At 37.3% G+C, this 12,395-nt stretch overlaps 1 protein-coding gene across 7 annotated transcripts in view; it reads right to left on the minus strand.

Moving 5' to 3' along the window:
* The window catches only part of Nfib (nuclear factor I B), a 219,664-nt gene that overhangs the window by 1,307 nt on the left and 205,962 nt on the right, over positions 1–12,395 (minus strand). For all 7 annotated transcript variants that reach the window (XM_031377750.1, XM_031377749.1, XM_031377748.1 and 4 more), the window contains one exon: positions 1–5,268. This exon is cut by the window's left edge and continues 1,307 nt beyond it. In XM_031377750.1, coding sequence (XP_031233610.1) covers positions 5,251–5,268 — 18 coding nt within the window. In that variant the 3' untranslated portion in view covers positions 1–5,250. The remainder of the gene's footprint in view (positions 5,269–12,395) is intronic.

The following is a 12,395-nucleotide window of genomic DNA, read 5'->3' on the forward strand; positions in this document are numbered from 1 at the left end:
AAAAAACTACTTACAACCATTGAAGAAAAATTGCAACAAAAAAAAATGTAAAAATTGACCGTCTCCAACTTGTCCCCTTTACTATTAACAATGTGACCAACAGATCTGTGGCACGACACAGTACAAAGAGTTGTCATGGCAATGAGTTTGGCTGATGCAAAGGTCATTGTGCAGGGTCAAAGGGCAAAATCAGTGGTCCATGTTATTCCCCCAGTGCAGGGATCCACTCCACCCACACAATTTTAAGGAATTAGAAAAAAAAAACAGGGCAACTCCTAGAAAGTGCAAAATATGAAGGCAGTTTTCAGCTCCTTCAGCATGGAGTAGAACATTCAATTTTGAGTTTTTACTATTGAACTTGAATAGCCTGCACATTTTTTTTTTTTAAAAATATAGAAGCCCCAATTTTGAAAGTCCAGGAAGCATGCAGCTGGTTAATGTTAACAAAAGACCTTGACAGGAACATGTAAACTATATTGAATGTCATGCTTGGGGCCTATCTGCCAGCAAGATTGTAGAGTTGTTTCATGGAGAATGAATACTGTCCACTGATGTGGGGTAACTTTCTGCAGCCTTCATCGTTTCACACGGTACACAGAATCTGCGTCTGGGTAGAGAACATGCCCTGCTTCGCTGCTCAAGATGTTCCCGTGCAGTCTCTGCCGCTGAGGCCTTTTGAAGCTACAAGTCACAAATCCAAGACTCTGCTCCCTGAGGACACGGTATGTGAGACATAGCGCTATTTTGTTTTCTGCCTATCCTGAATGCTCTGTGAAACTTAACCTTAAATACCATCATGGAATAATCACAAAAAAAAAAAAAAAAAAGGAGAAAACGTTTGCTAAAAGGCCTTATATACTAATAAAAGGACAGCGGTGCTTCCGACATTCTGAAATGCTCTGAAAACCAACTTTTCCAATACTAAATACAACAAAATAACCTTCATAAAATATAACTTTTCTCCATTTACACTTTTTTTAAAGGATTAGCGTCCTATGCTTTTTAAGCACAGGAATCTGTGAAATATCTCCTAACATGGACAGATTTTTTTTTTTTTTTAATACATAACTTACGAGCCTGGAGAGTTTTAACTCGAGTCCAGTCTCTAAACAAGGAATATTCTTGTTTACTTTAAAAATGGAAACAACATATAGTTCCATTATAATTGTTAAAAAGTTAGCTTTACAAACATGGGAATTTTAATTTAAAAAAAATTCTTAACAAAACTATACAGTGTACAAATTACTGTCTACAAGGCAGGCGGTTCATTAAGAAGACCACGTTCTTCTCTCTACTCGCAGCTTCACAGATTCATTCACATACTTTATAATGGAGCTGCCCACCCGAACATTACCCGATAACTATATTGCTATACTTAAGGTTTTGCCATGTCTTTATGTACAGTCTCCTTCACTGCCTCTCAGGTTTTTTTTCCCCCTTAGGCAAGTCTCGACTGCTCACGTCACTCTGGGAAAACACACTTCAGAGGCACTGTGAGCGGTGGGCTGCAAAGCAATACAACAAAGGCTGGACAGTGCCATGAGCTGGTGGCTGGAGACACCACCCCCTACAGATGCCCTTGGGTGACCTTCACCATCCCGAAGCTCTGCAGTCTGGGTAAGGAAGGGGCGTGCAAGACCTGCAAAAGTGGGGCCCTTCGTCAGAATATACTTCCTGGTTTTAAAAAAAATAGAAGGCTAAACGTGGATTTGAGATTTTCTATAGTAGTGCTTTTTTTTTTTTTAATAAGTTTATCTCAAGAAAAGAAGAAACATTGAACTAGGTTTAAAAAAAAAAATAAAAATTAAAAAAAAAAAAAAAAGGAACACTTTCCCTAGGCCTCTGTATCCAAGAGGCAGGCAGGGATGCCCACAGTGTGCCATGTACTTAAGCAAGAATTGTTCGTTCACTGGTGACAAGGAGAGGGGATTGCCTGGAAAGAATACTGTGTCCTGTAGGGTTGCACTCTTCAGCAAACAGGTCAGCAAGACTCGAAGAGCTTGGCTGAGGGGATCTGTTCTCTGCAGAGCAAGTATCACAGACATGGCTGGCCTTTCTCGGAACCTGCATCCTAGAATCCCACTGTGCTAAGCAGCATGTGGAGATGAAACTGAATGGACTAGTCAGGTACAATTCTCAGGCCTCTGAGCATTGTTCTCAAGTACTCACTATTAAATGATCTGCTATGCGTACACTTGACAGTTTATTTACTAGGGTAGGGCCTGAGGTGGGGGTGGAGCTTCTTGACAGTCAACTGTGTCTGTCACTAATTCTGAAAGGTCTCCTGGGAGTAATGGATGCACTCAATAGGACCAGGTGGAGGTGAGGGAAAGACGAAATAAAATTGGTCTCCATTCACCTAGTCCTCAGGGGAAATTAACTCAAATATACACTTGAAGTACCACTCCTTCAAAAGAAGCCCCCCCCCCATCATTATCAAACATGCTTAATTCATCCACAGGAAAATTAGTTGCTTAGAATTCTATAGTTCCTTCTGTTCTACTTTCCAGTTTACAGGGGTAGGTAAAAGAAGAGGATTGATTTATTTTTGTTCCTTAAAACCTGAACTTTGATTTTAATCTATCAGTCCAAATACATTCAAGAAGAACAACCCTCTCTCTAGTCAACCTTCTGGATGTCAAAGAACAAAATCCTAAGTGCAACGCCATCCATTTGAAGTAGTAAGTCACAGGAACATCATATCCTGTCATTAACAAAATGAAATGGGGCTGGGAGGGAATGGGGAGCTCTCCCTCAAGATGGGTGACTGTGTTTGGTAGAAGAAAGCTTATCCCTGTGTTAAACTCAAAAGTGTGAAACAGCCAGCATCTGCTATGTGGGCACTTCAAGAAATGTCTTTGCCAAATATGAGACAGGCTCACTTTTCACTGTGGTTTCAGAACTCTCAGTAAAAAACTATCAAGAACAACTAAAATAAGACAGGGCAGTTTTTCTAAGTTGGCCTCTAGGAGGCTTCGCTGTGCTTGCTTTTTCTCCCTGGTTTCACAGCTTGGAAACCAGAAATGAGTTCAGCTTGCACCCCAGGTGGGAAAGTAGAGGGGGGGGACCTGTTTAAGTTGAAGTTTGTCACAGTAGGCAGAACAGTCGCTTTGCAGCCCAGGCCCATCTCAGGGTGCAGTGCTTCACTGCTACACTGTAAAGGGTTAAAAATCCTCCCTCCCACCCCTGAATATATATATATTTATATATGTATATTAAAAAAAATCCCCTGTCCATCTCTCAGTACACAAAAGGACCTCATCACACTGCAAAAATAGCAGTACCCACTTTGGTCAATTAAAACAAACAAACAAACAAATAAACAAACAAACAAAAAAGCATACATTACTTCTTTTTAAAATCTGTGTACTTACCTATAATAACCAATACAGCTAAAAGCACTACCTACATAGGCAAAACTTGGTATTGCATAATTCGTATAAATTTGAAACCCCTCCCCCCAAATATTAATTGGAAGATGAAAAACATGAAAGGTTAATAGAAAAAACACCAAAATACTGAAAATATTGCTGGTCGATTACAATTTTTAAGCGGCAACTATACACAGCCATGATATGCTTTATAAATGTGAGATAAAGGTGTAACTGTCTAAAAAATCCATGATGTCACACATTTTTCTTCGTCTGGAGTACAAAATATTTTGTCATAAAAATGGTAAAGATTTAAAACGATAATAAATGCAGCAAAACAAGTGTAGTGATGTCACTTTTGTGTTTTTTTTTTTTTTTTGTCTTTTGTTTTTTAGATTTCAAGGCAAGGCACGTAATGTGGACATTATATCTTCGTGCAAATTAGGATTACTGGAAAGAGTACTTTTAATTAAAATTTTAAGAGACATAGAGGCAACATGTGTCTGCCCATGCACACTATAGATCTGTCAATAGGAGAAATGTGTTGAACAAGGCTAATGTCTGAAAGCACCATGCATGTTCCCAGCACCCTGGTGGCACTTCTCTGAAGAGTGGGTTTTCCTAGCCTACGCCCTGGCATCCCCAGCCTGTGACATGGATTTCCCTGCCTCTTTGTCTCTACGATGCAGATTGTATAGAACCATTTGCTACACCCTATGGGTTCTTGATGCAACCAGTAATTTTAAATAAATAATGCGACCTCTGAGGAGGCTGCAGCTAAGCCAACCTAAGTGCTGTGTTTTCAATACTTTTTTTTTTAATTTTTTATTTTTTTTCTGTTCAAGCACATGATTTGTCTTGATTTAATGCCTTTTTAAATGCCCTCAAAAACTGAGGGGAAAATAAATTCGCTCAAAATTATTTTAAATTCTTTTTAATCCCCTCAATTTAGAGTCCAAGGGCTGAAGGACTTATAATCATGATTCCCCTTTAGATATAAATTTATAAATTGCACTTGCCTCTGTTAAGTGTTTCTTTTGTGGGGAAAATATTATATTAATTTTTACTGTTGCATGCAGAGGTAACCCTTTACCCACATAGAGGCATTTCTTCCATAGAGCCTTTGAGTTCAAAACGTTTTTTTTTCCCTATTTTTCTTTTTTTCTTTTTTTTCCTTTTTAAGATTTCAAACTGGGTTACACACTGGAAAAGGCTGGGTTAAGGGCCAAAATTTAATAAATCTGTACGGATAACTAAAGGCTACAGAGATTTTATATATATATATATATAATTTTAACTTTTAGAAATCAGAGTGCTTATAAAATGGCTGGCTCATGGCTCTGTCCCCAGCACCTCTGACGCCGCCTCCTAGCCTTCGTTGTTGAGATAACCAGGAATAGTGACTCCATGCGTAAACAACAAGAATACTAACCAAGAAAACTAGCTTATCATGCAAATATTAAGGCATCTAGAAAGTCAGTTAAAATATATTGTCATAGAGACAGAACATCTATTTCCCAGCGGACTTCATGTAACAAAGGCTACGGTGCAGGGGCTGCAGTCTAGCATCAGTGAGATGTCATTGACCCTTTCCTGTCACTATAGTCTCAACCTTAAGGGAATTAGTGACTGTAAGTGCTGCAATGCTGGTCTATCGTCTTCTTTCTTCAGTTTGTCTCCTTTCTCCCTGTTGTCCAGTCTTCCTCTTTTCCTCTGTTGGGTGTTTTTCCCCTAATTTTCTTATACTATGGTTGTGTTTCTTTCCCCTCAGTTGCTTGTCTCCGCTTGAAGGAAAGGCTCTCCAATTATGTTCAAACCATAATTTTGGACATTTGCCGGTAAGATGGGTGTCCTATTTGACACTTGAAAAGGAACCAAGCTAGCCCAGGTACCAGGACTGTTGAGAGGAGAAGGGAAGAAAAAAAAAAAAGAAGGAAAAAAGAAAAGAAAACAATGTTAGAATCTCCAGCCATATCATAAATATAAATTAAAAAATGTATTAAATTACAAGTATTATATATTTTTAACTTTTTAAACCAAAATTTTAATGAAATTTAATAAGTAATAGCATGCACTGACTTTGCTAAGTTACATATATTATATATATACACATATATATACACACATGTGATAACTTCTAGATTATATACATCATACAGGTATAATCTATATGATTTCTTGCTTCCATGAAAAGACCTAACTAATATGCAGAAAAACACAAAATAAACTACATTCACAATTGCTGAACTCTAGTAAATTAATGATATTCTTTTTTAAATGTCTGACCCATTTCAATGCACTATATGCAATATGAGTCTCACTGTTCAAAGAAAAAAGACGAAAAGCATAAATTTGTAGCAATACTAGACTATTGTAGTTTGTTAGATACATTAGGTGTGTTTAATCTTTAATTCACAAGACATTCTGGGTAAGAGGGGTTTATCTACCTGTTGGGTTACATACATTTGAAAACATAATGAAATATATATTCTTTTCTCTCACATGAGAAAATTGTACATTTTCAGGCATGTGCACATATAGTGAAATACCTAATTATGAGGAGTTTTAGACAACCAAATGGATGTCTATCCTGGACTGCATGGAGCCCAGTTGGTTGCATTCTGTGCAAAGGCCCATTGTGGAGGGTGCAGCTCGGGGGCTGCTGGGGTCTCTGGTGTTTTCCTGCTCTCTATAATTTCCTTAGACAGAACCAAAGATTCCCTTTCAATTCCTTTTCCCTCAATTGGCTGGCAACAGGAGCGTGGGCATTCCCAGACTTTACCACCAGGAATGATGGCACATTTGGGATGCAGTCAGGAAAACAAGAAAGAAAAGGGGAGAGGCCTGATATAGCAGCACCGTCTCTTACCAGTCAGCTGTGTGTGTCAGCCTATATTGGCCTTGGGATTTAAAAACATGTTTGAAAAAAGAATTCTCTAGTTGCCCCTGGGATAATTTTTCATAAAAGAATCACATAGAGAAAAGGAATGCCAGATTTACAGCTCCACAAAAACACCCCACCCCAGACATTTTGGGATACACCTAATCTGTGGCATTGTTTATACTGATATTCAACTTGGCGCCAATGTCAGCCACACAGCAGCTGTATCACTGTACCATGGAAACATCACACAGACAGTTCTGTCCCCAGTTTAGCAATGGTCTGGCGTGGCATATGCTCCACGTTTTAAGTTTTACTTAGTTCCTCTACTGTTGAAACCATAGGTGAGATGGGTACTGTTGTAGTTAGGAATCTAGACCTGCCTATCTGTTCAGGTTTGGCCCTTAAAGGCACAGAAAGCAGGATGGCAATTAATACAAAGAAGCACTTTTCAATTTCAAAAACCAGACACATAACATTTTTTTTTACTCTGAAGACATTTCGATATATAACATGGCTCATGGCTTATTTCCACGTGTCTAGGTACATATTGCTCGGCAATGCACCAACAGAAACCAGTGACTTCCTTTTCACATTGGATTTTATGATTGATTAGATGACCAGATCAACAGCAGCAAAACCCAGCTCTCACTTGGCTAATCATTTAATTTAGTACATGTTTAGCATGTGGCAGTTGAGTTTTGGACAACAAATCACTGGCTTCAGTCACACTGAGATATTTTTAAGTTTAAAGTGTTGACCTTGATTACCTTTTATTTATGAATACGTTGTCATCCAAGTATCTCTGAATTTAAAATTGAGATGCTCCGTACCAAGTTTATGCAGAAAAATAACACACACCAATTTACAAGTCTTCCTTAGTTGTTGAATTACCCCAATTCTAAAGCGTGCATATTTTTACTGAAATCTTTTCTGAGAGACTTGACTGTTTTTCACATATTTCTCTCTTCCTACACATATCTTCAGAATTATTTCTGTAGTTTGTAGCATTGACTGGGAACAAAGTTACATAATGTACCAAGAAACTTATTTTCACCTCCACTGTGCTTCATGGCACTCTGTACAGAGTCCTATTACAGCATTTATTACTTCATATCATAATCATGTTATCTGCAATTATCTTACTGACTGAAAGGTAAATGCTACAGAGGTAAAAATGGCCCAGCCTTATCTATCCTTATAGAGTCTGGCTATACATGTTACTATTTCTTAACAATAACGGAAATTACAAAATAACCATCTGTTGTTTTTTTAATGTAAAGTAAGGCATACATGTCAAAAGCAGAAAGTCCTAATCCTTGGCAGTAAAACACATCATCAACACAAGCAAGCTCTCTTGTGAAATCAAGAAGAATCCCCAACTAGAGGAGCTTCAGAATCATCTAGAGATCCCATGCTTTGGAGAGAGTGTATTAATGATTGAAAGACAGAGGTGAGTCCAAAAAGGAGAAATCTACCAACTACTTAGAGAAAGAATGAGAATCCAGGATAAATGACTGCTCATCACACAGACGATTCATGCTGTAGAATGTGTACCAAATTTAATTTAAATGTTTAGTTAAGCCTTCTAAATCTCCTAGACTACATTATGGCCATACAGACACTGCAGGTTAGTACATTTGTCGATACTATTAACAAATCTTTAGGGCAGAATAAATCTCAAACATGAACACTATGCAGACCTCATATATGAGTTTTACAAGTCTCTTATCACCAATTCATAGGTTAAGTTCAGAATTATAAGGAACATTCTTTAGAGTTTTGACAGAAGTTCCCTTGAGGGTGGGGGAGGGGATCATGGTAAAAGTAACTCAAAGCCTATGTAACAACGTGAAAAGTTAAACCAAATCAGATCACTTAATTTAAAAACACACCTAAATTTTCATAGTTCTTCACTGAGAATGTATAAGCACCATTTACTCTGTGATCCCCTAATTCAAATGAATATCAACATCTAACATTTACCTGGTACATACAAAATATATCTTGGTCTTCATGGTGGAGTGAAAATTGTATGAATTTTTGTATGTTCAATTTTTTAGAAGTCTATACTTTGACTGGTAAGAGGTTCATAACAAAACTAAAAGGATTTATAAACTTTCCAAGATAACAATATGGATCTCCAAGCTGTATTTATTTTGTTGTCATTAGATTTTTGTCAAATCACCTATGGATAAACTAAAGATGAATCTTACTCAAATCTGATAACATATATCTAGAAAACATTTGCTACCCATAACCACTAAAAAAACAAAAGTAGTAAGAAAAGGATATATCTATGAAAAATCAGGATTAAAAGGTCAGAAGATTTTGGCAGTATCAGAAAACAAAACACAGCTCATCCTGATGGCATTTATTATGAGATATTATACTCAAAACACACAAGTGCTAAAATTCCAGAAACAAAATGTTGGATATCTTGGAAAACATATTCACTTTACTAAGATCAACTGCGTAAACTGACTCTCCCCAACAGAGAAGACATATAAGCCAATTCCTTTGACTTAGGATATAGTCAGGGAGGTGACAGACTTGATTCATTTTTCACTGTGCTCTCATCTTTATTGAAGTAACTTATCAAATTACTTATGGAAGAGTTTCAGGGTAACAGGGAAGAGAATGAATTAGAAACGATACAGAGCTATGAATGATTCAATTCACAGAATTACCACGAAGGGAGACACTGTAGATAATAGCCATGCTGGTGAACATAAGGTGTCATCTTTGGTGTTTTATCTATGAGCTCCTGAAATGGCCATCAGTATCCACTCTCATGTGGAAAGAAAGGCCAATCACTCCCATGTAGCCCCCAGATATTAACTATTCTGTCTGTGTCCCATGGCCATTTCACTATGCAACATTGCTTTCTGACAAAGTCACATGTCACTCCAACCTTGGAAAGGACTTTTGGGACAGAACTTTCTTAAGGTGTTTGCTTGAGGAGACAATGAATTCTACATATGCCACACAAACTATATCATAACCTAGACAAGGTTGACATGGGGACTTGTGTACTGAGTGAATAAGTGGGTTGTCAGAGGCAACAAACCTCAAATTCTCTAGATCTGTATTCTTGGGAAGGAAAAAGTAGTTCCCAGGTAAACCCTATGCAGCAAACACTATGAGGGAAAGTGGTTTGAAACTCTCAAAAACTTGAGATACACTCAGTAATATAGCACAAGGGTTTGGTAAACTTATACATTGTCCAACCATGCTTTTAAAACTCACTCTATGTATATTTCTTAATCTGGATAAACTGTAGTTGTTCCACTAACAGTGAATAGATTCTTTATCTCTTGATGAAAGAGAACAAAGCTGTAGAGGGTGCCGAAACAACATCTGTTGGTCATTACAAAAATAAATAAATAAATTCGTCCTGTGACAGTGGCTTTAAGGACAAAAGTGATTGGTTCTTTAGCTTTTACCACAATTACCAACCAGAACCACAGGGTGTCAAGTAAACATAGATGAAGTCATTCAGTTGTGGCAGGAACCAAAGTAACATACTTCAGCTATTAGTCTTTAGGTGCTAAAACAGTGAGAGGTATTGGAAGAATGGCTCAATCCATGCAACTACTAATCGGTGCTCATTTCATAATGAATTAAGCATTCCAATATTAGGTCATAGAATGTCAACATTCTAATTATACTAATACTTTCCAGGGGAATCATACTATTGGCCATTTAGACTGACAGACTGATTTTCCTTCAAGGATTATAGGTACTCTTTTAAGAAACTTGAACAATACTAGGTAATAGAGAACAAAGATTTGGTAGGTTCATATAAAGTCTGCTGTATAATTAAAGTAGCCATATTGCTAACAGACAGTGACAAGAGCATGAAGACCACAGAAAATGGTAATTGAGAAAAACTTGCTTTCAATTACTTTGCACCAGTTTCAGGTGTTACCTGTTATTCTTTTGGCCAAAGGACATTTCTATTGATAAATTACTAACATGTTGGTTTTAATATCTTTTCCAAAAACATGCAGGAAGGAATTTCCTCTACTAAATAAAAAAAAATAGTCTGAAAGAAGAGTTGCTTTCTTGTGAAAAACAACTCATTCACATCAGTGGACAGAATAAATGAACATGCTTCAGGTTGAATCTATTAATATATTAGAACAAAGAAGATGGAATCTGATCAATAATAACACTTACCCAGTATTATTTTTGCAATACATGGTCTATGCAATTGACCTACCTTAAGATTTTTCACCCTAATAACAAACATTCATGCTTAGTTTATGGATTAGGAGATGGAAGTCTGAAGTCTTGCCCAACTGTACGTTATAATGAGGTAGCAGAAGCCCAGGTCTTAGCTACAGGATTGGAGTCCTGGAATCTGTATTCTTACCCATACTCTACTTCAGCTCTCTGTGAAAAACATTTCAATTTCATGTTCCTATAGTTCTACTGCAGGTGAATTATAGATGGTATCCAATGGCGTATGGCCGACACATAGATGCACGAGAACTCCTGAACTCCTGACCAAGAATAATTCTTGAGCCCAACTTCCACATTACTAACTATAATTTATTTATCCAATGTTAGTTGCTTTCCAGCTGAAAATAATATGTGCCTTTGTTTTATGTAATGTGCAGATGTGGATGTATGACAGTAATTTGCTTTTGAGCCCCCTTTTACATGGGGCCAGAGTGAAAGTGAAATACACTACATGCTTTATACAGGTCCTGGATTTCTTTGATTTATTTTTCCCATTTTTAATGATCATTATCGCCATCTGAATGATCCTATTTGCATGCAAGATGATTTCTAATGATTATAACTATTTGTAACAGTCTGCATCAGAAAGCTCCCTAGCTAGCTCTTACCTGCTCTGCAAAGGACCCCAGTGGGCTCTCTGGGAAACACCAAATATCATAAACTGCAGGTGGCTCATAGAATGAATCTAACTGCAAGCAATAGCACTTCATAGTAATGAAAGAGAAATGTATTTATTTCTTAACTAAGTAGGTAAATAGCCTTTTTTATTGTTAATCCTTGGGGAGCCACACTTTTGAAAATAACATCAAACAGGAGGCTGTCAAACCTCATTGGTTTATATTCAATTGTTTCAGATGGCTTTGCTTCTGGGGGATGCTGGATTGAGAGTTCACTTTAGCATGCGTAAGTGAAAATACTTTCCAAGTTAAAAACTGGTATCATATACCAGTGAAGTACTTAATCTGAAAAAGACTACAGGCAATAGTGACTTCATATGGGGACAGTGCAGCTGTACAGGGAACTAGATCATTGCTACCCTTTGCTCTTTTACTATAGAGGCTTCCACGCATGATGCTAGAAGGCCCTTCAACAAGGGAACCCGGGCACTTAAAAAGTCACAAAAACTTACTTGCTTACAACAGTTAAATGTAAATAGGATTTAAAGGGCAATTCTTCCCCTCAATTAACAAATTAAGCATATTTTTAAAAGCAACTTGATTTGATTTTGCTCATATTTTAGAGCTAAAAGAACTGATGATAGAAAATTATGAAGATTATTAATTACAAATTAATTACAGGATACCTATGCATATATGTATGCATACACACACACACACACACTTAGGAAGCTATGGGATGTTATTGCCAATTATAAATATAAAGACATACAGGCCAACTGTAGTCATTTACATCCTCCCAGACCATGCCACGGGGAAGCCTACATGTTGATTTCCAGCCTTTCTCTAGTCTGTATTCCTCACCACCCCTGGGCTTCTTTTCAATGCTATTGTTACAAGGGTTACTGCTCCTCTTATTTGCATAAGTGATTCTTCAACTACAGACATTTCCCTACAAGAAAACAGTTCTCCAAAATAGTGCCTTTCACAGAGAGGATCACCGAAGGCATACTAAATGAAAGAGAAATGTGAGTTTGTATAAAAGCCAGGAGACTCTTTCACAAATGATTTTTTCTTAAAAGCAAACACTAGTATTATCTGTACAGTTTTGCTTCTAAAGGAGAGGACTTATTTATATCAAAATTCTGAAGAGTAAGGTGTCAAGGAGTTAAGAATTGTCTTTATGTTGGGCCTTTCACTGTGTTCTCATGTGCAGAGAGCTCCCAAAGTGAAGTAAACAAGGAGGGAAAACTCACTCTCTACACTTTCTGATAAGCA

The sequence above is a fragment of the Mastomys coucha genome, unplaced genomic scaffold, assembly GCF_008632895.1.
Source record: "Mastomys coucha isolate ucsf_1 unplaced genomic scaffold, UCSF_Mcou_1 pScaffold18, whole genome shotgun sequence".
NCBI classification, from domain to species: domain Eukaryota; kingdom Metazoa; phylum Chordata; class Mammalia; order Rodentia; family Muridae; genus Mastomys; species Mastomys coucha.